The 20,589-nt window shown below is 40.3% G+C and overlaps 1 protein-coding gene across 1 annotated transcript; it reads left to right on the plus strand.

The window, feature by feature from the left end:
- Positions 1-1,778: 1,778 nt before the first annotated feature.
- Positions 1,779-10,058, plus strand: TLR1 (toll like receptor 1). The gene is made up of 4 exons (XM_081525593.1): positions 1,779-1,834; positions 4,376-4,473; positions 6,524-6,774; positions 7,083-10,058. Exon 4 carries the CDS (start codon positions 7,149-7,151, stop codon positions 9,537-9,539), a length of 2,391 nt encoding a protein of 796 aa, XP_081381719.1. The 5' UTR covers positions 1,779-1,834; positions 4,376-4,473; positions 6,524-6,774; positions 7,083-7,148; the 3' UTR covers positions 9,540-10,058.
- Positions 10,059-20,589: the final 10,531 nt, after the last annotated feature.

Here is a 20,589-nt window from a genome sequence, read left to right on the forward strand (position 1 = left end):
AGAGATTGTTCAGCTCAGTTCAGTTCAGTCGCTCAGTCATGTCCGACTATTTGCGACCCCATGAATTGCACCACGCCAAGCCTCCCTGTCCATCACCAACTCCTAGAGTCTACCCAGACCCATGTCCATCGAGTCGGTGATGCCATCCAACCATCTCATCCTCTGTTGTCCCCTTCTCCTCCTGCCCCCAATCCTTCCCAGCATTAGGGTCTTTTCCAATGAGTCAACTCTTCGCATGAGGTGGCCAAAGTGTTGGAGCTTCAGCTTCAACATCAGTCCTTCCAATGAACACCCAGGACTGATCTCCTTTAGGATGGACTGGTTGGATCTCCTTGCAGCCCAAGGGACTATCAAGAGTCTTCTCCAACACCACAGTTCAAAAGCATCAATTCTTTGGTGCTCAGTTTTCTTCACTGTCCAACTCTCACATCCATACATGACCACTGGAAAAACCATAGCCTTGACTAGACAGACCTTTGTTGGCAAAGTAATGTCTCTACTTTTAAATATGCTCTCTAGGTTGGTCATAACCTTCCTCCCAAGGAGTAAGCGTCTTTTAATTTCATGACTGCAGTCACCATCAGCAGTGATTTTGGAGCCCCAAAAAATAAAGTCTGACACTGTTTCCACTGTTTCCCCATCTATTTCCCATGAAGTGATGGGACCAGATGCCATGATCTTAGTTTTCTGAACATTGAGCTTTAAGCCAACTTTTTTACTCCCCTCTTTCACTTTCATCAAGAGGCTCTTTAGTTCTTCACTTTCTGCCATAAGGGTGGTGTCATCTGCATATCTGAGGTTATTGATATTTCTCCCAGCAATCTTGATTCCAGCTTGTATTTCTTCCAGCCCAGCGTTTCTCATGATGGACTCTGCATATAAGTTAAATAAGCGGGGTGACAATATACAGCCTTGACGTACTCCTTTTCCTATTTGGAACCAGTCTGTTGTTCCACGTCCAGTTCTAACTGTTGCTTCCTGACCTGCATACAGGTTTCTCAAGAGACAGGTCAGATGGTCTGGTATTCCCATCTTTTTCAGAATTTCCCACAGTTTATTGTGATCATTAGCTAGTCCATTTTCCACATAGAGATTTAAAAAATCAATTTTTGAAAAAAGCTTGAAAAATTTGAGCACCAGATTTTCTCTGCAAGCCAATTTGTCAGAAAAGACATGATTAGCATCCATTCTGTAAAAGCCCATGAGTAATTTTTTTCTCCTTATGAATTTTAACAAAACCTTGACCTTGACCCCTGCTTCTTTCCACCTTCAGTCACTTTTAATAGTGGCCTGATTGAAGAGTTAGAAGTAAAACACCTGAAACACCTCTACCCCCATGTCCATCAGCATGGTGACGATAAACATTTTGAATTCAGCAAATAAGGCGTCACCGACTCAATGGACATGAGTTTGAGTAAACTCCGGGAGTTGGTGATAGATAGGGAGGCCTGGCGTGCTGAAGTCCATGGGGTCCCAAAGAGTCGGACATGAGTGAGCGACTGAACTGGACTGAATAAATCATCTGTGGAATATTAATACTGCCTCCTTCACTTCGTTAGAGTAGACACTAGTGAACTGATTGTAGGGAAGGAGGGCCACAGAGAGGTGATTCTATCTTATTGCTGGTCTGTGAATCTACGGACTATTTCTACATATGAATAGGAGAAAATAGGTTTACACTGATTGTGTCATGTAATTTCAGTGGGATTCAGTAGGTGGCGTAAAAGAGCTTCCCCAGTCCACCCACAAACATTAAACCAGCAAAACAAAATGTTTGAGGAAGTATTTGATTTTTCTACAGACTGCCAACAGGACAGAGGAACAGGCCGACTTGGTAAGCAACATCTTTTTAAATTTTGTAAAATAAAATAAATGTATAACTAGTTATTAGACCCTAAAATCTCAGACATCTCTATGATTAAGTCCTGGGTGTTTTTCTAAGTGGGTTATTTCTGATATGTACTTACTGTGACTTGAACTAGCATTTGTTTATCAGTTGCTTGTTCTGATTCAGAGAAAGGGTTTTTGTGTTTGTGTGGATTTTTTTGTTTAAATGAACCTCATCTCAGGCATGATTTGCTTTCAAGAGATTTGAGTTGGTAGATGAATATTTGGATCACAAACATCTCATGGGTTTCTGATAGAGCTGCTAGCAGTTGATTCAGATGGCACTGCTCTTTTTATCCTATTCCCTCCATTTATCTCTTTGTAATGAAAATGCTGAGGACAATGAGCTGTAGGTAAATCACTCCTGGAGGCAGTGCTGCCCAGTGACTCCTGCATTTGAGTTTTTTCTCTGGGCAATTCCCACAATTTATATTTTTTTCCTGTTTTCTCAGACTACTGAAACTGTCCTAGGGTGCAGCTATTGAGGTGGAATTGCAGGTTTTGAAAATGTTTCCCAGGCTACACCCAATTGTATCCAAAGAGTTGTGAGTTTTTCTTTACAACAGAAAGCAAAAGTTCACAAAACCGCATAGCAAACAAAGCAGAAAAGCTCTTGAACTGGTTTTGATCCTTTCAGCTTGTGGTTAACATTTATAGCTCCCTCATGCAAAGAAAACTCCCAATAAATATTTGTGGGACTGAACTTAATGGGCCAGATTGATTGTATGAGTATTAGCTATTAAGACAAGTCAAAGTCTCGACTCCATGCCTCCAAAGTCTTCAGGCAAAGGCAATTCACATTTATTGATACACTGAATCATAAAAGTTGAGGCTAAACTTATCATAATGATGAAAATAGACATAAACACACCTGGAGATATTTTTGTACTATCAAATTACAGCAATCTATTACTAGTTAACTTCGCAAATAATAATTTTATCTGGCAGTAAAGTAATTTTGAGCTGCTACTATAGATGAGATTCTGTGTTGTTCATTAGAACCTTGACAAAAGCATTGATTTTCACTGATATAGCAAGTTTGGTATATACAATTTATATCTCCTTTAAGTGCCTAAACCTGGTGTCTCAGGTGGTAAAGAATCCGTCTGCAATGCAGGAGACCTGGGTTTGATCCCTGGGTTGGGAAGATCCCCTGGAGAAGGGCACAGCAACCCATTCCAGTATTCTTGCCTGGAGAATTTCCACAAACAGAGGAAACTGGTGGGCTACAGTCCATGGGGTTACAAGGAGTCAGACATCACTGAAGTGACTAAACACATGTATGCAACACTTTGACTTCTTAATTATAGAAATATAAATGATTTAATAAACTGAGTGCTTCAAATAGTGACTGCAAGTGAAAGGGCAAAATGGAAGTTGAGCAAATAGAAGATATTTGAGTCAACTAATTCAGCTAGGCAGAAAACTGAGGCCATGCTTTCATTCAATGCTTGAAGACAGGGAGTTTGATACCAACCAGGATTCTCAGCCTTCCCCAGTCATTGGAAACTGATTAGAGGGCAGACAAGAAATTCAGGCAAGACTTCACTGGGGCCCCTGCTGAAGCAGAGGGAGTGAGAACAAGTAACAGGTTCCTTTGGTCACTGGCCTGAGGGGGAGGTGAGCTGGTTCCTTCTATGGGAGTGAGGTTAGAGGTATGTCCAGGGGTGGACCTGGAGGGGTGGCTTAGGTGGTTTGCTGACCCCTTTGGTGTTGTGTGCAAGGGCACACACAGTCTGCTTTTGCTCCAGACACCCTGTCTTTGCTGTAGGCTCTTTGGAGGTAGCAGTTGAGTTTTTTTGGTCTTTTAGTGTCTTTTGTCCAGAATTTGTCTCAACTGCACGTGCATGCAGTTATTTTTAGTCTCTTGTAGTTTCTTTGTTTTTTGTTGCTTGAGGAGATGTTTGCTGAGATGCAAACACTATAGCACTGCAGTAAAAGGCCCCTGGTCTCAGCCTATCTCAGTTTTATAATGTAGTTTTTTATGTGGTTGTTGCTGTTGTTTAGGAAACAACAAGCTGTCCTTACAGCTTTCCTCTTGCTTGTGGTGGGTTCACTGTGTGCTAAGCACTCATGTCTGTGCATGGAGTCCTGTCTCTGCCCCTTGTGTCTCTGGCCATTCTGTGCATCACACCCGATGGTGCTGACCACTGCTTCCTTGGCTGGATGGTTAAAAGATCCCTAGATTTGGATTCAGGTTTAGGAATAAGTAAAGAATCCCATTTGAGCCTTAAGCCCAAGCTGCTCTTGCTTCAACTTAGCTTATACAGGATAGTTCTGAGATATTAGGCACTGGCCCAGGCAGTAATTGAGTACTATTTTTATTCTCATTGAAAAATTTCTCCTTGTGTGGGTAGCTCTTTCAGGGAGCTGGAAAGAGAGACTTGGGACATTTCTGGGTCTTTCAGCCAAATACAATCAATGACATAGAAATACCGCCCGTACTTTTCACATACATTGTAATGTCTCTGTCCCCTACCCTCTGCAGGGTCTTCATGAGCAGTGATGAAGAGGGTATACATGGCCCTCTTTGATGTTTGAAGAGGTCAGGATCAGCAAGGCATCATTGGGCATCTCTGTGAAAGGGTAAGTCCAAGAAATTCCCCCAACTAGATAAATTTGCATGTCTCACTTGGGGAACTTTTACAACCCACGACTGTTTCTGGAACATGAATTATTTGGGTCCCTCAGCTCTCCTTGAGAGATCTGAGGGGACATGTGAAGAGGAATTTAACTCTTTACTGATACTAAGGGCCTGCTTATATAATGTGGTTCTAGGAGGTTTTGAATTACTTCCTTAAAATATCTGCATAGCCATGTAGCCCCCTACTGTGGGGATCTCTGGTGGTGAGAGGGTTCACTGTCTAGGGTTCATACAACATGACCCTCTGGTCTCATGTGCTATGGGAATGCTGCTAACAAAATAGTGTCTGAATAATGGTGGGCCGGTGTAATGACATAACCCAGGACAATACCTACTATATCATAGGGAATACATACATATTTGATGAATGAACGTGTTGCAGAAAGGAGGACCCCTGTCTAGGGCCCAAAAGTGGGCTCTTGTCTAACACTCAAGAATGAATTGTCCAAGGAGACACCCGTGCTGACAAAGCCAGAGAGTTTATGGGGAAGGGGTACCTGCGTGGAGAGCATCAAGGTAAGGGAACCCAGGAGGACTGCTCTGCCACATGACTCGAAATCTCAGGTTTTATGGGATTAGTTTTATGGGATTAGTGATGGGCTTAGTTTCCGGGTTGTCTCTGGCCAATCATTCTGACTCAGGGTCCTTCCTGGTGGTGTGAGCATCACTTGGCCAACGTGGATTCCAGTGAGAAGGATTCTGGAAGGTTGGTAGGATATATGGACTGGTGTCTTCTCTCTCCTTTTGACCTTTCCTGAATTCTTCCAGTTGGTGGTAGCTTGTTAGTTCTGCATTCCTTACCAAGGACTTCCTGTTTAAGATAACTCCTGTAGGTGGTTACTGTGGTACCTGGCTAAGGCAAGTGGTTTCAGTAAGTGTTTCCCCTAACAAATGAATGAAGAAAAGATTTCTGAATAAGAGAGAGAAGGAAACTGCTCCCATCTAAAACCTTTCAGTGGTCACTGACCCCCTCTTCACTCTCAGGATAGAATCCCAACTCCTTGCAATGATCTGCCCCTTGTGTTCTTGGCCTGAACTCCCCTCACCTACCTCACTCCATGCTAACACTGGCCTCCTTACTGTGCCTCAGACAAGCCAACCTCATTCCTACCTCAGGACCTTTGCACTTGCCTTTTCCTTTGCAGAAGGAAATGCTTTCCCCCCAGATCTTCCCATAGATGATTCATTCACTTCATTCTGATTTCTACTCCAACATCATATTCTTAGAAAGGCCCTCTCTGACTAATCAATCTGAAAAAGCCACCACCAACCACTGTTATATACCTACCATTATTCTTGATTCATTTATCCTGCTTTATTTTTCTGTATAGCAGGTATCACTACATGAAATTATTATATGTTTATGTTCTGTCTTTCCTCTAGATAATAAGCTCTTGAAAATTAGAACCTTATCCTGATCATTGCTTTATCTCTAGTTCCTAAAACGTGGCCAGAAGGTTATCCATAAATACTGATTGAATAAATCAATGAATGAATGAATGGATTTTCTGATCTTTTATTGTTTTCTGAAAGATCTTTTATCAAAGTAAATGCAGTGTTACTGACCATATTCCTTATGCTGTATATTACAACCCCATAACTTATTAATTATATACTGGTGGTTTGTACTTCTTAGTGCCCTCACCTATTTCTCCCACCTTCCATCCCTCTTTCTGCTGGAACACACTTATTTTCTGTGTCTATGAATCTGTTTTCATTTTGTTTGTTTTGTTGTTTAGATTCCACATATAAGTGAGATGATGTGGTTTTTGTCTTTGTGTGACTTATTTCGCTTAGCATAATACTTTCTAGACCTACCCATGTTTCAAATGGCGAGAATTCATTTTTTAATGACTAATATTCCATTATATATATATGTATATATATAAACACACACACACAGAACGTCTTTATCATTCATCTATTGATGAACACCTAGTTTTGTTTCCATATCTTGGCTGTTGTAAATAACGCTCCCTCTTTCTCTTATAGGGATAAATCATCATTGGATTTAGAGACTACCTAGATTAGGTGTCCCCAACCCCAGGGCCACGGACTGGTGCTGGTCCATGACCTACTACGACGTGGGAAGCACAGCAGGAGATGAGCAGAGATTGAAACGAAAACCACCCCCCACCTCTGTCTGAGGAAAAATTATCTTCCACAAAACCGATCCTTGGTGCCAAAAATTTGAGGACCGCCGAGTCCTAGATAACCAAGATGATCTTCTCAAGACTCTTAATGTAATTATCTCTACAAATACTCTTTTTCTAAATTAGGTAATATTCAATTAGGAGATTAGGACATGGTTAGGAGGTAGACATATCTTTTTTGGGAGGAGGGTCACCATTCAATCCATTACATATCCATATTAGAAGTTATTTGATGAGAGGTAGTATAATTGTTTATGAACATGTGTATTTTCCTGGTTTTAGTTTGCGTGACTCCCAAGAACATAGCCTTCATTTAATGAGTCTCTAGTGAAAAAATGTTTAATGTCAGTCATGCTAAATTTAATATAGTCATTTAATGCTGACTTTTTTACCCCTAGGATCTGTACTGTATCAAGATGCTCTGAAGAATAGCAACTACCCTTAGGAATGTCTGCTGTTACAAAATGACTAAAAAAAATTCTAGCATTTTCCATTTTGCCATCATCATTATATTAATACTTGAGGTCAGAATCCAATTAACTGATGAAAGTGAATTTTTAATTGACAGGTCAAAAACAGGTCTCACCTATGTTCCCAAAGACTTATCCCTGGAAACAACAATCTTAGATATATCATACAACTATATTTCTGAGCTTCAGACACCTGACATCCTCTCACTATCAAAACTGAAGGTTTTGATAATTTCTCATAATAGAATCCAGTATCTTGACTTGAGTGTTTTTAAATTCAACCAGGAACTGGAATACTTGGATTTGTCCCACAACAATTTGGAGAAGATTTCTTGCCACCCTACTCTGAACCTCAAGCACTTAGACCTCTCATTTAACGCATTTGATGCCCTGCCCATATGCCAAGAGTTTGGCAACATGTCTCAACTAGAATTTCTGGGGCTGAGTGCCACACAGTTACAAAAATACAGTGTGCGGTTGATTGCTCATTTGCACATCAGCAAGGTTTTACTGGTCTTAGGAGACACTTATGGGGAAAAAGAAGACGCTGAGAGCCTTCAAGACCTTAACACACAGAGCCTTCACATTGTTTTCCCCACAGGAAAGGAATTCCATTTTATTTTGGATGTGTCAGTCAGCACCACAGTGAGCCTGGAACTGTCTAATATCAAATGTGTGCTCCATGATAATAGGTGTTCTTATTTTGAAAATGTTCTGTCAAAACTTCAAAAGAACTCAAGGTTATCAAATCTCACTTTAAACAACATTGAAATAACTTGGAATTCCTTCATTACGGTCCTCCAGTTTGTTTGGCATACAAACATCGAATATTTCTCCATTTCAAATGTGAAACTACAAGGTTACCTTGACTCTAGAGATTTTGATTATTCGGACACTTCACTGAAGGCCTTGTCAATACACAAAGTTGTCAATAACATGTTCAGTCTTCCACAAGGTTATATCTATAAAATCTTGTCAAATATGAACATCCAACATCTCACAGTGTCTGCTGCACACATGGTCCATATGGTCTGCCCATCCCAAATTAGCCCATTTCTGTATTTGAATTTTTCCAGTAATCTCTTAACAGACATGGTTTTCAAAAACTGTACAAACTTGGCTAATTTGAAAACACTTATCTTACAAAAGAATCAGTTAAAAGAACTTGCAAATATAGTTCATATGACCCAGAAAATGAAGTCTCTACAACAACTGGATGTTAGCCAGAATTCCCTGATGTATGATGAAAGTGAAGGAAATTGCCCTTGGGCCAGAAATTTATTAAGTTTAAATATGTCTTCAAATATACTTACTGACTCTGTTTTCAAATGTTTACCTCCTCGGATCAAGGTTCTTGATCTTCACAACAACAGAATAAGGAGCATCCCTAAAGATGTCACTCGTCTAGAAACTTTGCAAGAACTCAACCTTGCTTCCAATTCTTTAGCCCACCTTCCTGGATGTGGTATCTTTAGCAGCCTTTCCATACTGATCATTGACTATAATTCAATTTCCAATCCATCAGCTGATTTCTTCCAGAGCTGCCAGAAGATTAGGTCCCTCAAAGCAGGGAACAATCCATTCCAATGTTCCTGTGAGCTAAGAGAGTTTATCCAAAGTGTAGGCCGAGTATCAAGTGAAGTGGTAGAGGGTTGGCCTGATTCTTATAAGTGTGACTATCCGGAAAACTATAAGGGAACCCCTCTCAAGGACTTCCACGTATCTGAGTTATCCTGCAACACAGCTCTGCTGATTGTCACCATTGTGGTCCTTGGGCTGGTGTTGGCTGTTACTGTGACTGTCCTCTGTATCTACTTGGATCTGCCCTGGTACCTCAGGATGGTATGTCAGTGGACCCAGACTCGGCGCAGGGCCAGGAATGTACCCTTGGAAGAACTCCAAAGAAATCTTCAGTTCCATGCTTTTATTTCATATAGTGGGCACGATTCTGCCTGGGTGAAGAATGAATTAATACCAAACCTAGAAAAAGAAGATATAAGGATTTGTCTCCATGAGAGAAACTTTGTTGCTGGCAAGAGCATCGTGGAAAATATCATCAACTGTATTGAGAAAAGTTACAAGTCCATCTTTATCTTGTCTCCCAACTTTGTCCAGAGCGAATGGTGCCATTATGAACTCTACTTTGCCCACCACAGTCTCTTCCATGAAGGATCTAATAACTTAATCCTGATCTTGCTGGATCCCATTCCACAGTATTCCATTCCTAGCAGCTATCACAAGTTAAGAGCTCTCATGGCACAGAGAACTTATTTGGAATGGCCCAAGGAGAGGAGTAAACATGGACTTTTTTGGGCTAACCTAAGAGCATCCATTAACATTAAAGTTATGGGAAAAGCAGCAGAAATAAGTTACACAGAGATTTAAAAATTTTCCTCTGCTGTGTTTGGGAAAATGTTGCTGATTTTGGAAGCTCTAACAATGACCTGATTTTGCATCGACATGGATATAAACATGATTTTGAATTTAGGACGTAGATAAAAATATGGAGCTTCCCTCGTGGCTCAGTAGTAAAGAATCTGCCTTCCAGTGCAGGAGAGACAGGTTTGATCCCCGGCCTGGGAGGATCCCACATGCTGCAGAGCAACTAAACCCGTGCATCACTGCTACTGAGCCTACACTCTAGAGCCCGGGAGTCACAACTACTGAAGCCTGTGAGCCCTAGAGCCCGTGCTTCATAACAAAGAGAAGCCATTGCAGTGAGAAGCCCTTGCACTGCAACTAGAGAATAGCCCCTGCTCACCACAACTAGAGAAAAGTCCACACAGCAACCAAGACCCAGCACAGCCAAAAACAAAATAATTATATAATTAATTTTAAAAGTATGTCTGTCTTTTCAGGCCCCAGTTCCTCATGTATATGTGGTAATAAAAATTGATGAAATGATATAATTTGAATTGAAACAGTTAATTTCTAACACAAAAGGAATTCATCTATTTCTCTGCTAGGACTGAATTTATTGAGTTTATGGTGTAATCAGGAGAAGCACCTGTTCAAACAACTTCAGTTGATATTGTGTGCCAGCCAGGGTCAGTGTTAGAAAACTTCATGCTTTTTGTAACTGTAGCTGGGTTTCTATCAGTTCAGTTCCGTTCAGTCACTCAGTCGTGTCCAACTCTTTGCGACCCCATGGACTCCAGCATGCCAGTCTTCCCTATCCATCACCAACTCCTGGAGCTTGCTCAAACTCATGTCCATCAGGTAAATAATGCCATCCAACCATCTCATCTTCTGTCATCCCCTTCTCCTCCTGCTTTCAATCTTTCCCAGAATCAGGGTCTTTTCCAATGTCAGTTCTTGGTATTAGGTGGCCAAAGTATTGGAGTTTCAGCTTCAGCATCAGTCCTTCCAATGAATATTCAGGACCGATTTCCTATAGGATTGACTGGTTTGATCTTGCAGTCCAAGGGACTCTCAAGAGCCTTCTCCAACAACACAGTTCAAAAGCATCAGTTCTTCAGTGCTCAGCTTTCTTTATGGTCCATCTCTCACATCCATGCATGACTATTAGAAAAACGATATCTTTGACTAGACAGACTTTTGTCAGCAAAGTAATGTCTTTGCTTTTTAATATGCTCTCTGGGCTTGTCATAGCTTTTCTTCCAAGGAGCAATTGTCTTTTAATTTCATGGCTGCCATCACCATCTGCAGTGACTTTTGGAGCCCAAGAAAATAAAGTCTGTCACTGTTTCCATTGTTTCCCCATCTATTAGCCATGAAGTGATGGGACCAGATGCCATGATCTTCATTTTTTGAATGTTCAGTTTTAAGCCAGCTTTTTCACTCTCCTCTTTCACTTTCATTAAGAGACTTTTTAATTCCTCTTCACTTTCTGGGTGGTGTCATCTGCATATCTGAGGTTATTGATATTTCTCCTGACAATCTTGTTTCCAGCTTGTGCTTGGGTTTCTATAGCAGATTTCTAAAGATATTGTGTCTTCCTCATTTCCATTCACCATTTGTCTCTGCATGTTGAAGGCTGTTTATTGTTAATGCCGAAGATTCTTCACCTGAAGGAATTTCTTCTTGGCCATGAGGAGCCACTTGGTCCACATGAAGGGCGATTCAGATATGCTGGAGGTTGTCCTTGGAAGCAGCCCTCAGCCAATGTTGGAAAGAGAATTGACAGATGAATAACCCAGCTTTCTCTCCCATTTTAGGGGGACAAACCTGGGGTCTGCTTTACTTTCTCCCTGAATCTCCCAGTAGAATGGAAAAATTCTGATTTTCTAAGGTAGAAATGACTTTATTGGCTTTCTTTCTCTTTTTATTTCATAGTCTCATTCCTCCAAGGGTGTTTCCAAGATCACCTCTGAAATAAACTACTTGCAGTTGCATACTTGTCTCAGGGTCCCAAATCATGGATGTGTTACATTTCAAGCCAAATGGAAGTTGAGTCTGGTTTTCTGTGGCTGGAGATCTTACTGAGATTCTAGTTGTCTGAACTGGCATGCAGAAGTGCATTTGCCCTTTACCCTTTTGATCATAAGAAGAAATGTAGCCAGTGTGTACTGCTTCTACACACAGCATCCCTGTCTTTTAGAAAACCATTTAAATAGGGTAAGAACAGATTGGAGCAGTGCAAGGAATGGACTTTATCAGATTTTTTGCTCAGCTTTATTGTATCAGCTATTTTCCATCTTCATCAGTCACACTGTATGACAGCCAGTTCTATGGAAAGGCCATTCTAAATAGAATGATATATAGAGAAGAGACAGGAATACCCTGGCCTATTCTGGTACTGTTGTCTTAATTTGACTGGACCATGAAGTTTATGAAAAGCAACAGTGAAATATAAGTATGCAAAGTTAGATTAAGATCATGTTGTCATTGGTATACCTATGGCTGATTCATGTTGATGCTGATGTTTGGCAGAAACCAACAATATTGAAAATCAATTGTCCTTCAAATAAATAAATTTAATTATTAAAAACAGATCATATTGTCAGGGGTTTGAAAGTCAAGCTATGGAGACTTGACTAGAAGTCTAAGGATTAACTAGAATAGCCTAGTCTTGACTAGAATATAGGGCTATATGAAAGTTATCATTTATACTTCTATGAGAATTAATAGTAGAAAGCAAATTAAAACCATGAAATATATGCTAAAAAGGTATGAAAGCACTCATTCTGTAAGGGATGTTGCAACAGTCATTAGAGCTGGATTTTCCTGTTTTCTCTAGGATGATTGCCCTTCCTGTATTGAACTTTAAGATTTCACAACCAAGTTTCAATTGCTCAGAACTAGTCATGCAGCAGTTTGCTAGGGCTCCAAACCTGGGTGGCCTAAACAACAGAAATTTATTGTCTCTCAGTCCTGAAGGCTAGAAGTCCAATATCAAGTTTCCAGCAGGGTTGGTTCCCTTGGGTGGTGGGAGGGAAGGATCTGCTCCAGGCCTCTTCCCCTTGGCATATAGATGACTGTCTCTCTCTGTGTTTCTTCACATGGTCTTCCCTCTATGCCTATTGGTGTCCAAATTTCCCTTTTTTATAAGGACACCAATCACATTGGATTATGGCCTGACAACCCAGTCTGAACTAATATCATACTACCTGACTACATTTCCAAATAAAGTGACATTATGAGGTACTGGAGTTTAGGACGTCAGCAGAAGAATTTTGGAGAACACAATTCAGCTGGTTACTTCTTGCGAGTCTAAAAAAACTCCTTTAAGGGAGTCATAAAGTCAGTTAAAGTTTATTTAACAAATTCAAGACTTGGAGAAGTTAGATCAATCCTTTATGTAAATAACTGATCTTGTCAGTGGTCTTAAGGAGTTTACTAGGAGCTTGAAATTGTATTTGTGGAAACTCCTGCTGAAGAATTCCAAGTTGGGAGATGAAGAATCAGTTAAAAATGTGAACAAAAATGTATGAATAGTAAGGAAAATCAGAAAGATGTCACATGTAAAGGAGAAGAAACACTGCAGATTGGGTGAATGTAAGCTCTGCTTCTCATTGTCTGGGTTGTAATGCTAACTCTATTACTTATATGTGAATGGCACTGGATAATTTACTTGATCTTTCCAAGCCTAAATTCATTATTTGCAAAATCTGTATTGTCAAGGCTATGGTCTTCCCAATGGTCATGTACGGTTGTGAGAACTGGACTGTAAAGAAGGCAGAACGCCAAATAATTGATGCCTTTGAATTATGGTACTGGAGAAGCCTCCTGAAAATCCCTTAGATAGCGAGGAGATCAAACCAGTCAATCTTAAAGGAGATCAACCCTGAATATTCACTGGAAGGACTGATGCTGAAGCTGGAGCTCCAGTATTTTGGTCATCTGATGCGCACAGACGACTCATTGGAAAAGTCCCTGATTCTGGGAAAGATGCAGGGCAGAAGGAGAAGAGGGTGTCAGAGGATGAGATGGCTGGATGGCATCACTGATGTAATGAACATGAACTTGGGCAATCTCCGGGAGATAGTGAGGGACAGGGAGGCCTGACATGCTGCAGTCCATGGGGTCGCAAAGAGTTGGACATGACGGGGCGACTGAACAGCAACAACCCTTAGAGTTGCTAGTCAAGACCTTTAGATTTCCAGTTATGAATTAAAGATTGGTTACAATATGTCCCCCTAAGGGCAGAGTTCACATGGCCACCTTTCCAAGTGGTTCTGTTGAAGCCCCTTTTTCTAGGATTGAGGTAAGAGGGAATTCATAATATACTAAAAACTCTCTCCAAAACCCTCTTCCAATCCTTAACTCCTTTCAGATTCTCCAATCTCTTCTCTTGACTAGAACTCAGTGAAGGGTTGCAGTTATCTGGTCTCACACTTCACTCCAGGGTTCTTGACCAAACTGAGATTAAAATAGTTCCATTTTTATCAGTTTCTTATATTAATAAGACTGCAGGGAAATGGACATGTTTATATGGTGATAATGTGGGGCTTCCTAGGTGGCACTAGTGGTAAAGAACCTATCTGCTAATTCAGGAGACATAAAAGATGCAGGTTTGATCCCTGGGCCAGGAAGATCCCCTGAAGGAGGGCATGGCGACCCACTCCAGTATTTTTGCCTGGAGAATCCCATAGACAGAGAAACCTGACAGATTACAGCCCATGATAATAGGAGGGCCAAGTAATTTGGATTTTATAGATATGTGTGTGTGTATGTGTGTGTGTGTGTGTGTGTGTGTGTGTGTGTGTGTGTGTGTGTGTGTATAAAATCATGGCCTTTGACCTGTAATTCCACTTCCGGAAATCTATCCTGAGGAAATAAGTTGAAATGTGAACAAATATTTCTTCACAAGGCTTCCCTCATAGCTCAGTTGGTAAAGAATCTGCCTGCAATGCTGGAGACCCCAGTTCGATTCCTGGGTTGGGAAGATCCGCTGGAGAAGGGATAGGCTACCCACTCCAGTATTCTTGGGCTTCTCTTGTGGCTCAGCTGGTAAAGAATCTGCCTGCAATGCGAGAGACCTGGGCCCTGGGTTGGGAAGATCCCCTGGAGAAGGGAAAGTCTACCCACTCCAGTATTCTGGCCTGGGGAGTTCCATGGACTGTGTAGTCCATGGGGTCACAAAGAGTCAGACATGACTGAGTAAATTTCACTTTCACTTTCATGTTAATTGCAGAGTTATTGTTAACAGTGAAAAATTTGAAGCACTTCAAATTTCCAACAGTGGAAGGATGTGCTGAGTTCATTTAGTGACATATTTTACAATTATTAAAAGTACTGTATACAGTTAAGATGGTAAATTTTGTGTTAGGTGGTTTTTTTTACCACAACCTAAAAAAAATGTAGAGGAAGTTTATTCATTAACATAAGGGAATGCTTATATTACAACATAAATGAAAAACATAGGATGCCAAATAGTATGTACAGGATGGTTTCAATATGTTAAAAATATGCAGAGAAAAAAAGTCTAGATGAAAATATTAAAAAACCTTATCAGCGCTTGCCTGTGGTTGATGCTTGCTTTTGCTTTTACATTTTCCTGTACTTAAAAATTTTACAACCAACAACAAAAAGAAAGAAATGGGGCTTCGGAGAGCAAAACTAGGTGAGTGTAGTAAATGAATGATGAACAATTTGAATTCCCTAACCACGTGAGGATTTTTCTTTTCAGAAATTCAGGAAAAACTTGTGACTATTTTCTCTTACTGATACTTATAATTAAACTAGAGGAGCTCTACAAAAACAACATATTTTCCACACCAGAATATGTGCTATACTGCAAGAGCTTTAGGGGGAAAGCAGCTCCTTCAGGTGGGCTGACTTGGGTCATATGATTTTCCTACTGGTCTGCACTGGGGACTTAGGCCCTACCATAGGCAAGACACAAAATAAGCCAGTAGACTATTAGGTGGTCCGCGGGTCCTCTGACAAATAGAGATGTTCCATTTTGGATGATGAGACAAAGAGCCAAGTCAGATTTCTTATCTTGGGGGTAGTACCCACACACTGAGGCTCAGCTCTGCCCTTAAGTCAAGACACTGAGAAAGGCAGAAAGAAGGAGGAAGAAATAGAAGCAAAGGCAGCAGTAAAGAGAAGCTAGGAGTTAAAAGTGAAGTAGAAAGAGTCAAAGAGAAGCTGAGTCATAACTAGAGTAGAGAACAGCCCTTGCCCCCTTAGGAGGGTACAGCAAGACAGCTTGGGCATCAGGGCTGCTCAGGGAGTCCTGAGGAGTCGGTGTTCCAGGTCTTTGTGAAGCCTGGCCGTGTGCTGCTGAGCCTCCGCATTTCCTGTGGGTTCTTTCTCTCTTTTTCTGTAGTGTCTTTAAAATAAACCTCCACCACTTCAGGTAATCCCAAGCTCTCTGTTGGTTGCAAGTTATATACGAAGGCACAAATACGGCAAGAAGAAGTTTGAGATCAGGGGAAGGCGTGAGGGAAGAAATGTATACGAGTGACTGACTGAGCGTGTTTGTGTGTGTGTGAGAGAGAGACAGACAGACAGACAGAGGTAGAGGAATATCGGGTCAGATATCGCTGAAGCCCAAAGTAAGAGGAGAGGGAGAAAAAAGGAAAGAAAAAAAGGGAAGTATTTTTGAAGGGAATAAAAAATAATCACTAGCCAAAGATATCAGCACATACGGTTCTGAGTCTACTATTCTTACTGCTAATTGCAAATAAAGATTTAAAGATTCTAGAAATTCCAGGTGAGGGCGGAAGGAGTAGTATATAAACCCTTGGGCACCTGAAGTAGTGAAAATTCTGGGCTTTGGAGCCAGATAGACTCAGTTTTAAATCTTGACTCCATCTCTTACTGGAGAATGGCCTTGGGAAAATTTCTTATTCTGTCTGGACCAGATTCACCATTTTCTAACTTGGCTTGACTTGTTTCTGAAAATTAAATTTAAACATAAGTAAAGAAAAATTCCCCATTCACTGGGAGTGTAAAATGTTTAAAAATGCTGGGCTCTGGGAAAGGGAAGAATATGTCTTTGGACACAAAAAACGAAAGTGTTTATTTTATGAGAGGGCTCTATAGAATATGTGTACTGGAGATGGATGGTACTAATGATTGAACAGCTATGTGAATATATCATACTTAATGCCACTGAACTCTAGACTTAAAATGGCTAAACTGGCAAATTTTACTTTATGTGTGTGTTAGTCGATCAGTAATGTCCGAATTGACCCCATGGACAGTAGCCCACCAGGCTCCTTTGTCCATGGAATTCTCCATGCAAGAATACTGGAGTGGGTAGCAGTCAGATTCTTTACCATCTGAGCCACCAGTATTTCACTGCAATTCTTTAAAAAATAACCTAAGATTGTATGAACTCATGCAACATGTAACACCACCAGCATGCAGTAGAGGGCAAAGGAGGGTACGCTTCACAGAAAAGCTTGATTCAGTCATTTCTGCAGCCAGTTCTGGTCCTGTGCATGAATCATCCATACCTGCAGCTCTGTGGAGCCGCTGCAAGCCTGAGGGTAAGAACTCCAGCTCTGACTGCTATAACACTCATGAAATAGAGAGAAGGGCTGTGTGGGTCTTTTCTAAAGAAAATAGGAGGAAAGAATTTATTCAGATTTTCAGATTTTTCATGCTTATTCCATAGATGGGAAGAAAGTAGCCTTGTTCAGATTTTTAGTATTTATTATTTTGCCTACTAATCTGAAGGTTAATGACTAGTGAATGACCTTGGGCTTAGTATTGACCACTGCTGAGCTGAAGAATTGTCCTGCAGTTGCTTGAGAGTTTGGAGTTCCTTTTTCTGGTTTCTTGAAATTCATGACCCCTAGCAGAGCATAGTTAGCTTCGAGAGAGGCACATATGTAGGAAGTGAGGAAGAGACCACAGCAGCACTAACTCTGCCAATGGAATTAGTCTCGGTAATCACACCCTATGCTATTTCATCTCAGAGTTTGAAATGCCTTTGGTTTGTACTCTGAAGGGACGAGATAGGTCTGGGTTTAAATTCATGCTCTAGCAATTATTCACTGGCTCATCTTGGGCAAGTTACTTAACCTCTGGTTTTAGCTCCTCCATTTGCAAAATGGGGATAAAAATATCCATCATTTTGTTAAGTTGTTGAGAAGATTGAACAAAATTAGATATGGAAAGCGTTTATCTCAGTGCCAGGGAAACAGGAAACACTCATAAAATGTCAGTCATTCTTACTCTTATTTTGTAAAGATCTTCCAACATTTGATGGGTTTTAAACCCCTTTTCCATTTTTTTTTGCATCATTGGGAAAAGAGAGATTAGATGATTAAGTATTTGGCAAGCCACCGATTGTCATTTTATTTTATGGTGTCTTTTGATTTGGACTTTTAAATCATAAGCTATTTAAAAAAATCATTGTTTTTCACCTGCTTTCAGCACCCAGTAAGAGTAGCATGGCTATAATGAAAATATATTTATTGATTGCATCTTTCATCAAAAGTTTACATCCTACTTTTTAAAATGTTTAAATGAAATGGCATAATTTATATGCATTGCCTGAAAGAGAGGACCTTTCTATTACATTAAGAGAAGTTCAGAGTGAGTTCCGCTTACTTCTTTAGAATAAGTTTCAGATGAGATTGTGTTATTAGGTAAAAAAGAGAAGAGACGAGTAAAACATGAAAGCCAGGACATCTCAACTTACAGGATTCCAGATAAAGCAAGTGGGTTAGATTTTGCTGCATTTTTCAAGGGTTCTAGCTCCTAGACATAGGAGCAACTTAAGATGAGTTGTTATGAATTGAAGTACTCTTTGACGTAATAATGTTAAAAACACCTCATCACCTTAATGTCTATAAACTGCCAGTGTCCTATAAGCCATACTGGAGCCTGACAAGAAGAAAAGTCAAGGAAAAAAGTAGTACTAATCCTGTTTTTATGAAAAAATTTTTTGCTATTTTGTTCATTGTGGGTTTTACATTAATTTTACTTTAAAAATTTTATTAAAATATCATTTATCTTGATTAACAAGTTTCTTGGTGCCTCTCAAAATCTGTGCTGAAATCACCCTAGTCTTGGCCCTAATAACTGCTACCATTTGTGACATGCTAGGCGTGATACCGTCTGAGCCACCAGGGAAGCCCCAGTGGTTTATATATATTATCTCTTTAACGTCTTTGCACAAAACCCATGTTACAAATGAGAAAACAGAACCTTTCAGCAGTTAAATGCATAATCTAAGTTATCATGGCCAGTGAGACGTTAAGATTGGACTTAAACCCAGACATATTAATTTCTATCACCAAATTCATTATCTAATCATCATGTAGTACATTATAATAGGAATTCATAGCTCCAATTAATTCATTTGATATATATTTTTTTGAGAGCATATCATGTACCACACTGTGCTAAGAAATACAACATTGAGATCATTAATCTACTTATATATACATAATGTATATTTACTGAGCACATACCATGTACTAGGCACTATCTCTGTGCTTGGAATGCAGAGGTGAGCGAGATTGTCAGACCCCTTCTCTCATGAGTGTGAGAGGTGGGAGTGATAGTCAACAAATAAATAAATGAACAAAAGTTTCAGATAGTGGTCAGTGCTCTACTTTGTAGAGAAATAAAATAGGATGAAGGGAATGAACAGCAAGTTAATCTAAATAGTCTCTTTAGATTTAGTGGTCAAATCAGGTCTCTTAGAGGAGATATACTTTAAGCCAAGACCTAAATGATAAGAAAGATCTGGCCAAGGAAGGATGAGAGAAGAGCATCCCAAGCTGAGGTTGGGGCAAGATGATGTAGCCAAGGAACAAAGAGAGGGGCAGTATGATTGGAGTGCAGAGGGCCAGGAGAAGAGCGATATGAAATGAGATCCCAGAAGGAAGCAATAGCAGCACATGGAGGATGTTATGGTTCAGTATTTGGAGTCTGGATTTCATTCTAAGTACAATAGTATCAATACATTAGATAGGACATAGGTAGGAAGCTACAACAAGTGACTGCTAAATACAGTAGCTTCAACAAGACAGTGCTTAACTAAATGGCTTAATCCAAGTCAGTCCTTGTGAGTAACTGATCTAAAACCTAAGTTGGGTGGCACTTGCAGATTTATTTACTGGATTTCTTGAAGTGTGTTTAAGGAAATATTAAAGAACCAATATGACCTAGTGAGATACAATTTTATCATGATTCATGTATTATAGCATATTTTGAAAGCAGATTTATCTTGACTCATCCTAGAAAGACAAGATAGCAGAGTGGTTAAGAGCCCAGGTTCTGCCCTCACCATGAATTAAGTTTGTGACTGTGGTGCAGTTTCAGGACCTCTTTAAGAACAACATTCTAAACCTATAAAGGCTGGATAGTGGTAGCACTTACCTTACAAGGTGGTGGTTTTAAGGGTCAGTCTATGGAATATCAGTGAATGGTAGTTGCTATCAAAAAAGACATCAAATGGCCACTGCCTCATTTGCAGGAGAGTCAATATGGTGTGGAGATGCTATCAGACATGATGGATATATGTCATCATACATTTGTCCAAAACCTTAGACTGTACAACAGCAAGAATTAACCATAGCATAAACTATGGACTTTGGTGACTATGATGAGTCAAAGTAGGTCCATCAGTTGTAACAAATGCATCACTCTGATGGAGGAGGAGTGGTGATACTGGGGGAGGCTGTGCATGTGTTGGGGCAGGAGGGATATGGAAAAATCTCTGTACCTTCCCTTTAATTTTGCAGTGAATCTTAAACTGCTCTTAAAAATGTCTTAATTTTTTAAAATTTCTTTTAATTTTCCTAAAGCTTTCAGGCTATCAAAAGGGGATGTAGCGGTGGTGGTGGTGGGGATTGTTGAATATGACCTGGCAATGCCATTCCTGATTTGAACTGGGTGAGAGACACTTCTGCCAGTTATGATGTATGGCTGGATGGTATCACCAACTCGATGGACATGGGTTTGGGTAGACTCTGGGAGTTGGTGATGGACAGGGAGGCCTGACGTGCTGCGATTCATGGGGTCGCAAAGAGTCGGACATGACTGAGCGACTGAACTGAAC

Source organism: Giraffa tippelskirchi, chromosome 1 (genome assembly GCF_054371585.1).
Source record: "Giraffa tippelskirchi isolate mGirTip1 chromosome 1, T2T-mGirTip1v1.2.pri, whole genome shotgun sequence".
Lineage (NCBI taxonomy): Eukaryota > Metazoa > Chordata > Mammalia > Artiodactyla > Giraffidae > Giraffa > Giraffa tippelskirchi.